Raw genomic sequence first — 16498 nt, forward strand, 5'->3', positions numbered from 1 at the left:
CAGGTGTATAATAGTCTTCGCCTGAGGAAAAACCTGAGGTCTTGTGTTCCTCACAGGATTGTCATAGATCTCCATCAAGGTTTCACTACTTTTAGTATTTATAGACAACTTATTTGTGTGGACTGTCAGCAAAAAACATACTTTTCTCAAAACAAAACAAAAAAAAAAAACATAAATGTGATGAAAGGAGAGAAAAACCTGTTGAGCTGATACCTAATTTATCTCTATTAAGTTCAGTAGTGTTTGGATTAATGGCTGCTTCTAACTAAATCCATCCATCCATTTTCTGTACCGCTTATCCTACACAGGGTCCCAGGAAGCCTGGACAGGGTGTCAAACCATCCCAGGGCACAATCACACACCCATTCACACTACCCCAATTTAGAGACAATTTAGAGATGCCAATCAGCCTACAATGCATGTCTTTGGGAGGAAACCGGTGTACCCGGAGGAAACCCCAAAGCACAGGGAAAACACGTAAACTCCACGCACACACGGTGGAGGCGGGAATCAAACCCCAACCTCAACCCTGGGGATGCCAGTGAGTTTACAATGCACATATTTGGGAGGAAACCGGAGTACCCGGAAGTAACCCCTGAAGCACAGGGAGAACACGCAAACAGGGTGGAGGCAGGAATAAAACCCCAACCCTGGAGGTGCAAAGCAAACGTGCCAACCACTACGCCACCGTGACAAAAACCAGTTGACACTACTTCCTCATTTACTCAGCTAGCGGGGTAAATCAAAAATTTTGGATAAACGATCTTTTGAATAAATCATGGCACTTGTGCTGTTACGATGTGATGTGGAGTGACTGTTACAGCCCCAAATTTTATTTGTTTCCAGTAACAGCATATTGTACAAATGTTTTTTTTTCCCTTACAACAGAGCAATTTGCCAACATTAACTATTTTATATTAATTATACAATCACGTCATACAATTATACAATGTTGTGGAACATCTGCAAAACAGGTTCGTTCCTATTATCACTTACATTATAGCAGCTATAAACAGTTGTTCCCTCAATAGTCTCTCTATTTCTCTCTCTTATAGTGAATACAACAAAAAAATGCAGCTTGTGCTGGTACCGAGTAACTGGAAAGCACAAAGTCCTCTTTCCTGTCTCAGCGCTCCATCCAAAAAAACTAAATAACTAAAAAACTAAAGAAAACTTCGCCATATCAGCCATTACGCACGTTTTTAATCTGTGTATGTGGCTCGTCTGCCATACAAGTATCTGTATATCACAGTGACATTTTTTACTATAAAAACTATAACAGTTAGTCAGTTAAAACAAGTGCATTAATATAAACCTTGCTGACATAACCTGTCAGAACTGATGTTAAAGAAAATTAATCAACACCTGACCAATCAGAATTGAGCATTCAGTGTGGGACAATGCTCGTAAGCTAACTAGGTTAGCTAACTGAACTAAGGTCAGAGCTGTTAAAATGAGTTGTTCTCAAGTCTCGCTATAAAGATCACTGGGCAGTAACACTTGTTATCCTTTGCATTTCATAGTTACATTGTGTCTCTTAGTGTTTAGCCCTTAAATGTTCTGTACATTTTACAAAATGAGGTTGTGTGGATGACAGCAGGAGTTAATAGTTATAGTCTAGTTAACTAGCAGTTTAACGGTTAGCTAGCTACCTGACAAATGAAGACAAACTCTGCTGGTTGTAATATACTCTAGGAGATGGGGCTTTGTGTACATGAGCATGTCTAGGAGGTGGGGCTTTGTGTACATGAGCACGTCTAGGAGGCGGGGCTTTATGTATATGAGCATGTATAGGAGGCGGGGCTTAGGAGATGGGGCTTTGTGTATATGAGCATGTCTAGGAGGTGGGTCTTTGTGTATATGAGCAAGAATAGGAGGTGGGGTCAGTGGGGTCAAGAATTGGGGTCAATGAATAAACAAATCATCCTTGCGTTACTGTACCAAAGCCTGGTGGCAGCGTGCTTTAGCATACCAGTTCTACTCAGCGCCCCTTTAAGGAGTGACGCAGCTTTCATTAGCATAACTCTGACTAATGAAAGCTCTTTAGATGATTTCCTCTCAGGTTTAGTCCATGCTGCTATGACATTGAATGTTGCAATATGTGCCCCTGCAGGTCTACGCATTCACTCAAGAAACTCAATCTAGAGCAACGATGGTAATGAGCATTTTTTCCCCAATGAAATTTGAATGACTCAATATTCTGTGTATATCATCATCATCAGCTGTAGTATTTGGATAAATAGTGTTTAGTATTTAAAAATCAGCATCAGTTGTAGGAAAAACAATCCTATTATCTAGTTCTGATAGTCAACTTCAAAATTATTGGCACCCTTATGTAACTGAACAAAAATGACTTTTTTTTTTTTTAAATAAATATTGGTTTCAAAATTATTGGTACCCAACGATTAATAGTGATGGTGATGCCTCCTCTGGAAAGCATAACGGTACCAAGTCATTTTCTGTTAATGGCTTAGTTAATGAGAATGTAGACACTTGAACCTCTCCTGCATGTACAAAATTACAAACTCCTCCTCAGCTTTGAGCATGTACACACTCTATTCAGTTAACAGGCTTCAAATCCAGATACTGAAACAGTTGTTGGAAAAAACACTGATTTTCTCTCCCACATGATCTGAACATGTGCTTGGTGTCACTGATGCTGTCCAAACAGCTAAGTTGTACAATTCTGCCAGTTATCTGTTTTACTACTGAAAAGAAAAGAAAGAAAAGTACACTTGTTTTACCAAAAAAAAATTTATTCTGTAACATTTCATTCTTATGAAAAATAAGTTCAGTGCATGTTTATAGGAACATTAACATTTCAAGAAAAACCTGACATCTAGTGGATAAACATGTCATTCACATCATTTCAAAGGAACTTCATGCTCAATCCAATAAAGATGATGTTTGTCCATGATTACATAATCTGTTTTATCAGTGCACACACATTATATTTTTCCAGGATCCATACTATATGATCATAGAGTGAATAAGAATGAAGACAATCACAAAGAAATGACAACTGAAAAGGAAGTGGATTTAATGGCTTTCAGTTCCTAATCATCCTAATCAAAGCACAGAGAAAAACACAGAAGTGTCATAAATAATAACAAACGCAATAGTGTTTGAAAGCAATTATTTACGTTTAGTCAAGTATCATTGGTGTATCAGTGAATAACGCTAACAGCTATTCTTAGTTGCTTTCTAGGTCGTTTTCTCAGGCTACATCAGTGGCTTTGTGATATTGTGTCATTTTTGTGCGCATTGCAGCATTCAAGTCACATTTTGTGCGTACTGTAGAATTCCAACAACAATGGGCCTCATTGATCAAGCTGGATACAAAGAATTTATAACTAAATCTTTCACCGGAGCATTTACACATGAAATGTGGTTGAAAATTCATGAAAATCCACTTAGTTTGAAAAAACTTTCATATCCTAGGAGTTTGTGTAAATGTATAAGGAGACTCACTAACCTCGACTGATGGGCTTCAAATCATACAATTGCAATTCTATAGATACGAATTACGTGGTAAAGTTTAAATTGCTTATTTGAATGTGAAATTTAGTCATTTCAGATTAACGATGTAAAGAAAACAGTCCACAATATCCATAAATTAAGATGAGTAAGACTAGCCATTCAATCAGGTTACATTACAAAAGTAATGACACCCTCTACACGGGGGAAGTGTTATTGTGAGTATAGTGGCTGATGCGCTGCAGTGGTAAAGCTGAAATACTGGAAGATTTAGTGCATGCCACACTTGGGAGGCACTCTTTCACCGTTTAGTCATCATTTTTGGTCATTTTTAGCTCTGTGAGCTTTTTGTGGGCATCACTAACTGTAAATCAGCTTTGTCGTGAGCACACTTGGTAATTTACGTCTGACTGGTATTATCGACATACGCATGTGAGTACAAAGAAAATCTGAATCTTTTGTAAATCTGGCAGGAATTTTTAGTTTGGTCTAACCTACAAAAATTTACACACAGCTGTATTAAATGATTGATAAATGAGGCCCATTAACCCTTTTCCTTAAAAGGTTTCCTAGATGTTTCCAGCTTCTTTAAATATCATGTAATAGTTTATCTGTAAATACTTAAAATATATCTTCATATGTGATAATCAGGTCTAACAAATGGCACCAGTTTCCAGCTTGAATCTGGGCTTGGTGACGTGAAGAACTCTAGTGCAGATTCTACTTCTTTGGGACATCCGTGAAGATCCGCAGTCCGTGCATTCCTTTAATCTCTTCTTTGAGTGCCTGTTAAATAATACATTTTTACAACAGTGAGTAACTTTAACAACTTTATATGTCATTATCAGCTCAGTGCAAAACAACAGCACAACTGCCCACTATTTTATTGGTAATGATGTCCAAGAAATGTAATAAAGGTCGTATAAATAGTAATAAAATCTTTATCTGACTTCATATGACTGTTTAGCAAGAACCATCTAAACATATACACTGAGTAGTAGAGTTGCACAGCATGGACAAATTAACACTGTGATTGCATTGCTTGCTTAAGGACTTTGCCTTATGCCTTGTAATCTAAAGTCCCAGGTTATCATTCAGTTATTTATCTTAAAGCATATCACACAATAATTACTATGAATTATACCACAGCGGTGATGAATTCTCAATTCTGATTGGTGAGTTTTTTTTTTTTTTTATATAACAATTTATAGCACTTACAGTTTGGGCTGTAATTCAAATCAAAGGTTTATATTAATGCACTCGTTCTAATGCGTTTCTAATCATTTCTATAGTAACGGCTAATTCACAGGGAGACATAAAAAGTGGCTAAAAATAATACAGAGATTTTAGTGTTATTTAAAAAAAAAAAAAAAAAAAAAGATTGATCACTATATCATTGATATAGTGAAGTTTTCTGTGAGGAGATGTTTATTTAGCATGTATGGAAGGAGTCTCCAGTGTCAGTGCCGTGTCACAGTCAGTTGGTTTTCTGATTCCAGGATAGTACAGTACAGTACTCAGGACAGAGGACTTTGTGCTTTCCAGTTTTTCTGTAACATGACAAGCTCTATTCTATTCTTTTCTATTCAAACTATATTATATTATGATAAAAATCTATTCTATTCAAATAAAACTATTCCATTATGAAAAAGTCTTTTCTATTTTAATAAAACTCGATTCTATTCTGATAACATGATTCTATTTTGACCAAACTTATATTCAAATAAAACTCAATTCTTTTCCTGTACAGCTCTATTCTATTCTGTTTTGTTTTGTATTTGTAAGAAAACTAAGCTATTCTAATTAAATTAGTGTCTTCCAAAAAAAAAAAAAAAAAAAGCGTCTTCAAAAATGTTCTTTCTTCATGCAAGACGTTTGATATGCAAATAATAATGAGGTTCCGAGTAATATGCAAATTCGTGACATCATCTGATGACTCCTAGTGACTTTTCTGGAGCAATAGAGTTGTCTCTAGACAGCAGTGTGACATGCTTACACACGTTCTGTGCCCCTGATTTTAAAACTATTTCAGATCTGGATTTGGGACATACCTGATTCACTAACTGGTGCTGCTGTACTATTCTTTTCCCTCGGAATTCATCTGACTCGATGTGGATTTCATACATCGCTCCGCAGCCGCCTGAAATAAACCAATAAACCTCAGCACAAGCAGACAAATTATAATAACCTATTACAGATATGTTTAGATGGTAATAATACTAATGCTTACCAGATATATCCACAACTTTGAGAGATGAGGCTTGGGGAAACTTCTCCTTCAGTACTTTGGTAATGTGGATCTCTCCTTCTGTGCTGGTCGAAAAAGACCTCTGTGTCTGTCTCCACGATACTGCATGAAGAGTCTGCATGTGCCAGTGACAATGATTAAACTGTACTGATCACAAACATAGCAATATTAATTTACATTTACAGCAAGTTGACTGCTGAGTCCATTCTTTGCTAGCTAATTAGCTACTGAAAAATTTGAAACACCAAGCTACTTTATAGTATGGATTAAGTTTAGTGTATGTATATATATATATATATATATATATATATATATATATATACACACACACACACACACACACTAATGCGTTCTTATAGTGGTAGATTTTGAAGGTATATTCTTACAAAACCACACATAACATTATGTTCTTTATGTATGATTTAATTTGTGCAAGAAGACATGAAAACCGACTTTTATGCACAAATGTAGATAAGCACGCGCAACCATTTAACTGTAATCTTCCATATAAACGCTTGTAGCTTCCCAGCTAGCTAACTAGCAAACAGTGATAACTGAATATAATTGCAAATATTTACTTTGCATCTTAGTAGTCTGTGAAGAGACATCCCGGACCTGACTACTACACCGACTGATATCATTAAACAAAACAAAACAAAACAAAATTCTTCACGGTGCGCCTAATATCTCGACGGGAAAAGTCATGCCCGGACGGCTGTTGTTGTCGCACGAATATGACGTAAGCCTGTCGCTTTGGTTATGTTAGAGGCAAGTAGATACGTCCGCCATATTGGAAAGGGCCAGGTTCGCTTCAAAGCCAGTGCAATTGTACGGAGAGATGCAGGTTTCTTTATAAATTTATGCATATTGTGGGTGATGTAAATATAAATATATTTATATGAGACACTTCTGATCAGATATAATTTGTAAAAACCAGAAATGTTCCTATAGAATTATAACATCATGAATTGATCATTATGATTGAATCTAAACAGACAAAAGGATATGGTGGTTAGAGTAGCTTCACCTTTTTCTCATTGACATTAAGCTCAGAACTGATGAAGAACCCTATTACATCAATGTTACATAGGTTTCTACTGAAATCACCACCCACAAACCTCCAGCAGCACCTCAACGCTTCCCAACAATCATATAACTTTCCTACCCTTGGTTATATAAGTCTGAATATCTATGGACTATGACCTACCTGAGGCCATGCTGATCCTCTCTGTATCAATCCAATTTTAGTATATATGATGTATATAGTCACTGTATAATGTATAAGTCATTGTATATTGTCTTTCATAGAGAACAACATATAAAATTGATCCCAAAATAACAGAATTTACACACATTTCAGCTTAGGAATGCCCCGTTTATTTATTGGCACATACTTGTATCCAAAGTGACCTTATTATCTTTAATAATGCCATGAGTCTTTGATAATGCCAAAAAAACTTGCACACATCACAGTTTATAGATATATGTCATGTTTTTAACATGCCAACATAAGATTTTAGTCATTTTTAAAGTTAAACCATCACATTCTAGTCCAAAGTACATATTCAACAGCGGGTTGAAGATTCTGTAGCTGTGCCATCAGCAGGTGGAGGTTCAGTATCATGTTGTGGTATAAAGAAACCATGCATGTCTATGTGCAGCTCCACATTCACGCTAGCCCGTGCCATTTCTTGGAATGACTTCCCATCAAGCACCAGAAGAAAGTCAGACTCTCCGGGATTACCGTTTATGACTGAAGTTAGCACTACACCTAAACATAATAAACAGACAAGCACAAGTCAGTAAAACAACTTCTTTCAGCTGCTCCCTTTAAGGGTTTTTACGCCAGACGCCCTGCCTGATGCAACCCTCCCCAATTTTATCTTGATTTGGGACTGGCACTGGGAGTGCACTGTCTTGTGTATCCCCAGTTGCTGGGGTTGGTTCCCTGGCCGGGAATTGAACCCGGGCTGCGGTGGTGAGAGCACCGAAGCCCAACCACAAGTCCTCCAGGGACCCAGTACAAGTCAGTAAAACTCATGGCCAATAAATTTACGATTCGCTAACTATTCCATGCCTGCTACATTGAATACTGACGGGAGTGTGAAAAGTCAGGATTCTTAAACAGCTCACCATCATCCTCTTCACTCGCACCAGGTCTAGGAACAAACACAGGCTCGGTGGGCAAGCAGTTCTCTGCGCTCCATTCAACCTTCAGCTTTGTTTCAACATCCAACTTGATAATCTGCACAAAGATCTCACCATATTATACAGTGACACAATCCAAAAAGACGTTTTTTTTTTTTATGATGAATTTGATTAAATTTTTTGAAGAGTCTATCTTCTTACCTTTGTGGCTAATATAGTCCTCGCCTCAGTCACATATGCATATCTGTGCTTCTGTCCATTGTAGTTGTAATTGATTCTGGGAACTTCAGTGCCTGGTTTCCAAAAAATAAATCAGTAAATATTAAAGTACAGTGCTACATGAATTGTTGCATTGTTATAATACCGTCAAGTTACCTTCGCTAATAACCTCTGGCTGGCAGAGTAGTTTTCCTTCTTTTTCTTTCACAGCAGTCGCTGTTGTGTATTTCAACTTGACCAGGTTTTCTCCTTTCTCAGCACACTATGGATAAAATGCATCAGTGTTACACCTTCATTGTTAAAAAAAAAAAACGCCACCCTGAAACACTGCAAATATGTTTATATTGAAAGATAAAGAGAGGCACATTGTTATTGCTAGCATATTTATAATGGAGTTGAAAGGAAATTCTCAGGTTTCACTGTTATCTCCTAAAAGCAAAAGGAAAAACATTTTCCAGAGACATGGATGTAGTGGAAATATTTGTGCAAATGCTGGATTCAAAGCCACAGAATGAAATGCAGCTATACTTTGCAGATGCACTGACTTATGGCAGAGATTCGGCTCAGCAAGTTAGCAGTCTATGAGTTGAGGAGCATAGTGGTATTAGCATGAAGGCTTTGGAAGCTAATCTGTTTGAACAGAGCATACAGATACGGAGGTAAGAAAGCTGGAAAGAGTAAAAGGCTAAAGTGCTGCTGCATTGCTTTCTTTAGGTGAGCTCTGTAGAGATGAAGCGAGGGCTGGATAAAACTGACACCACTATCAGCAGGCAGACAAATGGCATTGTGGGTAATGTAGGAAATCATAAAAAAGGGAAAACAGACCAACATGTCGAAGACAATGACTCAGAATTTCATTACAAAATAAATCTTGGATGCCACTGACAATCATGTTAATTATGAATATTGATATGCAGGTTTTCACTAAGGAAACAGGAGTGCCAAACTACAGTACCTTGTCACTAAGTGGCAGCACAAACCGTTTGTACTTGGGCATAACATTAGAATTGCTTGCAGGGTGTTCTTTCAGCTTGTCCAGGTAGAACATGTCATATAGGCTGTAGTCATCATAAGCGATGACGTCAACTATCACGTGTCCATCCTCTTCAAAAGCATTGACGTGATGGTATACCAACATGGTGTCTGTATAGTATTTCACATCAACTTCTTTCTTTGTGTGTCGGTCAATGAGGTGAATTAGGACCTGCTGCAGGAATAAAAATGCATTGAGGGCTGTATTCAGAGTCAGCAACTTAAGTCCAACAGTTATGTCAACATTTATACAGGGAAAGTTATATGTATTCAGAGACGGGTTACGCAGCTCAATAAGGTTGTTTTGTTTCAGTCAGATTATGCTAATCACCTGCAAGGTTGCCAGATTTTTCTCGAGTAGAAACAGGGTTTTCAATAGCATTTAGACCACTGCACAATCAGGAGATTTTTTTTTTTTTTTTGAGAACTGGCTCTGCCAGTTAATTGTACACACAAGTTAATGAATCCACAAGATGCTAAATCGAGGTGATGAAATTTGTAGTATGTGCATGGGATATAAACAATTTCATCATGCTTTTAATTCAGTATTTTGAGTTGTCAGTTAATAAAATAATGTCAATTTCTTTGGTAAATTCAGTGTGCTCTAGCCTATAAAACATGTCCTTGGTTTAAAGGATAAGCTTACCAAGCCTCATCTGCTACACTTATAGCTTACTTTAATTAAATTTAATCCATCAAATAAATTCCATCCTAGAAATGAGTAGTGTCTCCGATTATGGTGTTGTCTCCTCCAATGTCCTCTTTATGGACATGTGATGTTGTCTCCTCTGAGTCATATTTATGTATTCCATAATTTTTTAGTGTATTTACAGTCTAAAACATATATTTCGGAATGACATATTGTGGTTACAGTCACTGTCAGACAGTGGTGCTGGACTTAATGTTGCTACTGTTTTGAGTTGATATAATGAAACATGGGCTTAAGTTCAAAGTCAGAATCTTGAGAAAATGAGACACACATCTGGTTTTGGCAAACTCCACCCCACATGCTTAACTCTCACACAGCTGTCTGAATAGCACTTACATCTGAGGTCTGAATACCGATTATTAAGTCAGTTATTAACTCAACTCTGAATATGGCCCAAAAATACTAAACCCATTAACAAGAGTCTGAAGTAATGCTTACATCCTCATGATGGAATTTCATGCAGCTGGCCCAGCTCACCCCCCTCATGTAAGCAGTGGCCATTTTGACAATGTCCAGCTTTAAGGGTTGCTCAATAAAGATGAAATAGTTCTCCGTCATGCCAAAGCTGTGGTAATAACTCGGGGTGAGGAGGGAGTGGCAAGGAACCGTGGCCATGATCTCAGCATTCTTCAAGGCTGGAGTCCAGCCAGATCCAGCTAAAAAGTACAAGGACAGTGTGTTACAAGTGGCAAACAATAAACAGATAAACATCAGATAACAATTAGCCTTACCTTCAGTTTTGCCATGTTCCACTGCAGGGACCTTAAATATCACAAATTTTGTCTTGCCCTTGTCTGCAATTGAGGTTCCCATGTTGTAGCTGTTTCCTTCTTTATCATAGTGTGGGTGAGATATAGCAAGGTTTACAGCAATGTATTTCTTGTAGTCCACCTGGACGAAAAGAATAACAACATGCTTGAAAGCCTCGATAATAGCAGCAGAGGAGTGTTAATGTGTAGAGCACATATTACATGCACTAAAATTATCTTTTGCAAGGGAAAGATTGGGAAATAACATTCATTTTAAAGACTTAAAGCTGCTGCATGTACAAATTTTGGAATTTTGCCCCCTCTGGTACAAAAAAAACTATTCTGAGGTCTTTCCAGAAGAACAGACTGGGCTGCATTCCAAAACCGTGTCATGTGGGGTTAGCATATTTCTTATTTTGGGCTATGTTTCTCAGATAATAATAAGCAGTACAGAGATGTTAATTACATGAATCAAATTATAATCCAGAATCCAGGGATACACCAAGGTCTTTAACTATAATAAAGCAGTCACATTTTTTTTACTTAGTACCCAACATCATTATTTCTGTTTTGTCAAGATTTTGAAGAAATAAACATTTACTCATCCAATCTTTGTTTGAAAATACTAACGTCCAAAAGTAGAAAAATAGAGGCCCTAAAATAGAACCTTGTGGAACACCATATTGTATTTTTTTAGGCTTTGGGGTTTATGCTAATGCTCCAATAAGTTCTAATCCAGACAGAAAATAGTCTAACCTGGCTGCATTTTTAAGCCAGTCCATTACAATATTATGGTCAATAGTCCCACAGGCTTTTTGATACTAAATTGTTATTGTTCTTAGATGATAAATTACTATCAAATATCACAGAGCTAAAAAATATAAGGCCATGAGACCCGTGGTGAGAAGTAACTGCTTTACCTTGTCTTGAGTCTCCAAGGTCACTGGGTCAATTTTGCGAATATAATTAGTTTCAGAAGTGGCATAATAATCATTTCCATATTTTATTATGTTACTAGCACAGTTGTCCGTGAAGTCTGGTATGGTGTGATTGATAAAGGTGATCATTCTGGAATAAACCAAAAAGTCAAAGGTTTATCAGTGTTTCCTCATAGGTTCTTAACCATAGTGAATTGAATTGAACAAATACATTCACAGACCACTTTCCACAATTAGGAACACCTGTACACCTGTTCATTCAGGTAATTATCCAATCAGCCAACCATGTGGCTGCAGCACAATGCATAAAATCATGCAGATACAGGTCAAGAGCTTCAGCTACAGTTCACATCAAACACCAGAATGGGGAAAAATGTGATCTTAGTCACTTGGACTATGGTTGATTTGAGTAACTGCTGATCTCCTGGAATGTTCACACGTAACAGTCTCTAGAGTTTACACAGAATGGATGCGAAAAACAAAAAAAACACTCATTGAGCAGCAGTTCTGAAGGCAGATGATGAGAGAGGTCAAGGGAATGGCCAGACTGCTTTAAGCTGACAGGAAGTCTGTGGTATCTCCCACTCTTTACTACTGTGTTGAGCAGACAAGCATCTCAAACCTTTAGGCGGACAGGCTACTACAGCTGAAGACCACATCAGATTCCACTCCTGTCAGCCAAGAACAGGAATCTGAGGCTACAGTGGGCACGGACTCACCAGAACTGGAGAGCTGAAGACTGGAAAAAGACCAGGCAACATTGTTTGATGTGTTGTGCTTTCTGAGATGCTTTTCTGCTCACCATGGTTGTAAAGAGTGATGTAGCCCTGCTGTCAGCTCAAGCTAGTCCGGCAAGGTGTACTGGTGTTCCAAAATGGACTATAATGCCTACTTGGTGAGCATGTTTTTGGATGGATGTGGATATGCCATGGTCCCCATTTCTGAAACGACAATTCTATTGGCTTCCATGTTGCTGTTGTAAGTGTCACTTCTGAGATATTTGCTTCTGTATGTAACCTCTCCTGCAAAGAAAGAAATTCAAAAGTAGAAAATCCAGGGCTATCAAGCTAATCCAAATAATATGCTATACAGAAATGGCATCTTGCCAAGCTGGCAATGATTATAGGTTTATGATGATGATTGGACTAGCCCTTCAATCTATGAGGCGATTGGACTAGCCCTTCAGGTTTGGTGAAAACTTTACAAAAAAGTAAAAAATAAATCCAGTCTTTTAAAGTGCAAAGGAATTTCTAAAACTTAGATCAAACTATTTATTCAAAGGAAAATTAAGGGATAAAGTAATTACCATGTTTGATTGTGAAACTGTGCAAGAGTGCCATTCCATCAAACCAGTGATTATAAGAAGTCTCTCCAAATGAGAAGAGACCTGGGCCATTTCGCACAAGGGTGCCCTGCAGCCACTCGGGAAGAGAGCCTGCATAAAAATCACTACTTATTCAACATGCATGCCTGCTATGGGGGCTTTGAAGAGAAAAACAGACTAAGCAAAAGGAAATATCTGAAATATTTTGTATGCTAACCATATTCCTGAAACTGTTGCACTAAAAGCAGCAAAATAATCTGTATTATAAACTTTTAGGAGACAGACATTATTATGAGTGTCTTTCGACTTACCTTTTACTTCTGCTTTTACAGGATCAGGGTGCTCCTTCTTGTTTTTTCCATAATCATACTGCATCTCTTCCTCGTCTGACTGGATTCCTCTAGTCGTCAGACTAGACTCAGCTTACAGGCTGTATATATTCTCTGCAAATGTTTTGCTTCAGATTGCACTCTGCCCTAGTTCAGAGTCTTAGTCACATTTAACACCCAGAGAGGACTGACTTGCCTTATCTCATACCCAAATTGATTGAATGTTGTAGCTGGAGACTATCAGTGTGAAGGTACAAGCCGTCCAAAGTTTCTATCACATTCCATAGCTCTTTATTATGATGGACAGGTCAAGGTCATCTTTTGTTTTGATTGAGTATGGAATAAATGTTAATGGTTTTCCCATGCACATACAGTTGAGATCAAAAGTTTACATGCACCTAGGCTAAAGATATTTAATCTCAGTTTTTCCCAACTCTACACACTTCATGTTACCATACAAGTCTTTTGACAAATCAGAGCATCTACATTGTTCATATAAGAGGTCATTTTAAACCAAGACTTCCAAATTTCAGAATTCCAGTGGGTCCAAATTTTATGTACAAGTTGTCTGTCTTTTTAAACAGTCTGGAAGATTTCAGAAATTGATGTAATGACTTTTAGAAGCTTCTGATTTCCCAGTCCACTAAGACAGACATAAAAAGCCAGGCTACAAGTGATCAGTTTGCAAGTGATCACCAGCCTTTTTCGAGGAGTGTTCTCTGGTCAGATGAAACAAAAAAGGCTTTTAATCCTAAGAACACCATCATAACTGTGAAGCACGGGGATGGCAGCATCGTGTTGTGTTCAGAAAATAGATGGCATAATGGGGAAGGAGAATTGCCTAGAAATACTGAAGCCACACCTCAAGACCTCAGCCAGAAAGTTAAAACATGGTAGAAACTTCCATCAGGACAATGATCCTAAGCATACTTCCCAAGTTTACAAAATGTCTTCCAAATGGCTTTAAGACAAAGTAGCCATCACAAAGTCCTGACTTGAATCCCATATAAAATTTGTGAACTGAACTGAAAAAGCATGTTCAAGCAAGGAGACCGACAAACCTGACTGAGTTACATCACTTCTGTCAGGACGAACGTGAGACGCTTGTGAAAGACTAACCCAAGCCTTTGGTTCTATGTTAAAAGCAATTAAAAGGCAGTGCTACCCAATATTAACAAAGTGTTAGTACTGACACACTGAATATCTGATATAATAAATAAAAGCTGAAATAAATCTATCTCTTAGCTATTACTTGTTTTGTAATGACCTCTTATGGAAATAAAGTAGATACCCTAATTGACTTAACACAGGAAATCTCTGGTAACCTGAAATGTGTGGAGGTTTGAAAAATTGAGTCTGAATGTCTTTAGCCTAGGTGTATGTAAACCTTTGGATTCAACTGTATATAAATACACTATATAATACTTGGAATAAAGCATTTAAAATTGGAAAATAATATATTTTATTCAGAAAGCTCTTTGGCAAACTGTGTAGGTGCCAATATGGGTTAAAGGGCATTCAAAAACCCTTTGCACCAGTTTCTTTCTAAATTATTTCTTTTGTTTGACACTTTGCACTAGTATTTTTTATGTTTCAGTCCAGTCAACAATCAATATTTGGTTGCTTATTCCATATTGTCATGCCAACACCAGAATCAGCATCACACTACAACTTCCAAGAGGCATCGCAGGCTATAAACATGACTGCCAAGAACCACAGTTCCCACACTGCTTTGCGGCCTACAGAAATGGCCACCATGGACTATAGTTCCCAACCCACACGGTCACTGTCATGCTCAAGCTCCCCTGATCACTGATCACATACACACTATATATATATATATATATATATATATACAGACTGTAAACACTTACTCGATGCGAAGTATGGCTCAGTGTAGCTTGTTCTCCTGACGTACCAAGCCTTGTTATTGTGATTGCTTTCCTGGCTTCTGATTATAGCCTCATCTGCCACAGTCTGTTTGTTGATCACCTGACCTTTGCCTGTTATAAAGTTCACGACTTTGCCTTGGGTTTTGGATTTGTCTGCCAGTTTTAAAGATAAAGCACTTCAACTTGCACCCCCAACTGTCTCTGCCACCTGACACGTACTAGCACAATCATTTAAAGTTCTACCATTATTACAGACACTGGATGTAACCACGTAAGCATTATGTAAATTCTTCTTGCAGAAATGATCTCTTAATTCTATATATTTAAAAAAACAATTAAAACCACTTACAAATGTTCACATTCAGAGTGTATTCCCACTTTGCACGTCGTGTTCCCCGGCATAGGCTCCGGATCCACCACGACACTAACCGGGATAAAGAACGAATTATATCGAGTACGAATTATAATGAGTAATCATTATGATGACCCATATAATGCATATAGACAGACTGTGAGTCTTTTCTAGCCAAGTATGTCAAGTATTTGATACACAATTCTAGCAAATGACATGATAAATTTGAGTTTGATAAGGTACAGGGAAACACCTTTAAACGGATGAAAACCTATCAAGCATCTTAGGACAGTTATAATAACCTCATTTATGATATGTAAGAATAGTTTTTCCTGGGTTGTCATTTAAGCACATGGACACTTGTTTGGGCACATGTTCGCATATCTGATCACCTGTGTATTTTGACATTAATTATTGGGACTGTGTCATTAAACCACTTGTATATGGATCCTAGCCCCTTGTCTGAGTTAGCTGTGTTATAATCTGCAATCAGAATCTCATTATCTTACAGTATGATTATGATTATGATTTTTGGCTTCCTGCTATAATTAGTATTAGTGGAATAGCAGTGGGTGACTGGTTTGATGACTGGTTCAACACCTTAGCCTTTGAGATTTAGCTCGCTAATGTTATTTGTTCATGTAAAGTCACTGACAGACCAGCATTAAGTGAATTTCCACACAGGAAAACTGTAAAATGGTATTACACTATTCTCATTTACCAGGTTTCATGAGCGATGGAAGTTTTTCTTACTGAACAGTTACAGCATTTAATTGTTTGCTAACTCGGTGGCTGTCTAGTGAACGATAGCCGATTTACTTTCATTGTGGAATTTGTATCGTTACGCAGCTGTGAAGCTGTTTAGCTAGACAACTCCTGATAGCTGGCTAGTGACTAACGAAAGGTGTTTGTGTGTTTCTTTGTATTTTTGCATTACAAACGTGGTTAAACTGGTCAAGAGAAAGTCAATCAATTCTTCTACACTGGATGCTATTTGGTGTAAATAGATTTTTTCATTTGTCATGAAATTCCTGCTAAAATAGATTCGGCTAGCAACATCTACTGGCCCAATATATTATTG

At 37.6% G+C, this 16498-nt stretch overlaps 2 protein-coding genes across 6 annotated transcripts; both read right to left on the minus strand.

Annotated features, from left to right (window-relative positions):
- Window positions 1-3018: 3018 nt before the first annotated feature.
- Window positions 3019-6470, minus strand: bola3 (bolA family member 3). Of its 2 annotated transcripts, none has more exons than XM_034308466.2 (4): window positions 6304-6470; window positions 5708-5840; window positions 5529-5617; window positions 3019-4263 (listed from the first exon to the last, which is right to left on the minus strand). In XM_034308466.2, exons 1-4 carry the CDS (start codon window positions 6364-6366, stop codon window positions 4198-4200), a joined length of 351 nt encoding a protein of 116 aa, XP_034164357.1. In that variant the 5' UTR covers window positions 6367-6470; the 3' UTR covers window positions 3019-4197. The 2 variants fall into 2 exon arrangements, with proteins under 2 accessions (XP_034164357.1, XP_034164358.1); XM_034308467.2 differs by having other exon boundaries at window positions 5708-5872; window positions 6304-6460.
- Window positions 6471-7079: 609 nt separating this feature from the next.
- On the minus strand, window positions 7080-15188 carry bco1 (beta-carotene oxygenase 1). 4 transcript variants are annotated; one of them, XM_026930790.3, is made up of 12 exons: window positions 15048-15188; window positions 13156-13287; window positions 12827-12955; window positions 12413-12542; window positions 11503-11650; window positions 10565-10724; window positions 10272-10489; window positions 9048-9299; window positions 8249-8354; window positions 8075-8166; window positions 7859-7970; window positions 7080-7496 (listed from the first exon to the last, which is right to left on the minus strand). In XM_026930790.3, the coding sequence occupies exons 2-12, from the start codon at window positions 13217-13219 to the stop codon at window positions 7291-7293; spliced, it is 1617 nt and encodes a 538-aa protein (XP_026786591.3). In that variant the 5' UTR covers window positions 13220-13287; window positions 15048-15188; the 3' UTR covers window positions 7080-7290. The 4 variants fall into 4 exon arrangements, with proteins under 4 accessions (XP_026786591.3, XP_053094233.1, XP_034164874.2 ...); XM_053238258.1 differs by having other exon boundaries at window positions 13156-13320; window positions 15048-15162; XM_034308983.2 differs by lacking the exon at window positions 15048-15188 and having other exon boundaries at window positions 9048-9296; window positions 13156-15004.
- Between the last annotated feature and the right edge of the window lie 1310 nt (window positions 15189-16498).

Source organism: Pangasianodon hypophthalmus, chromosome 11, assembly GCF_027358585.1.
Source record: "Pangasianodon hypophthalmus isolate fPanHyp1 chromosome 11, fPanHyp1.pri, whole genome shotgun sequence".
Taxonomy (NCBI): domain Eukaryota; kingdom Metazoa; phylum Chordata; class Actinopteri; order Siluriformes; family Pangasiidae; genus Pangasianodon; species Pangasianodon hypophthalmus.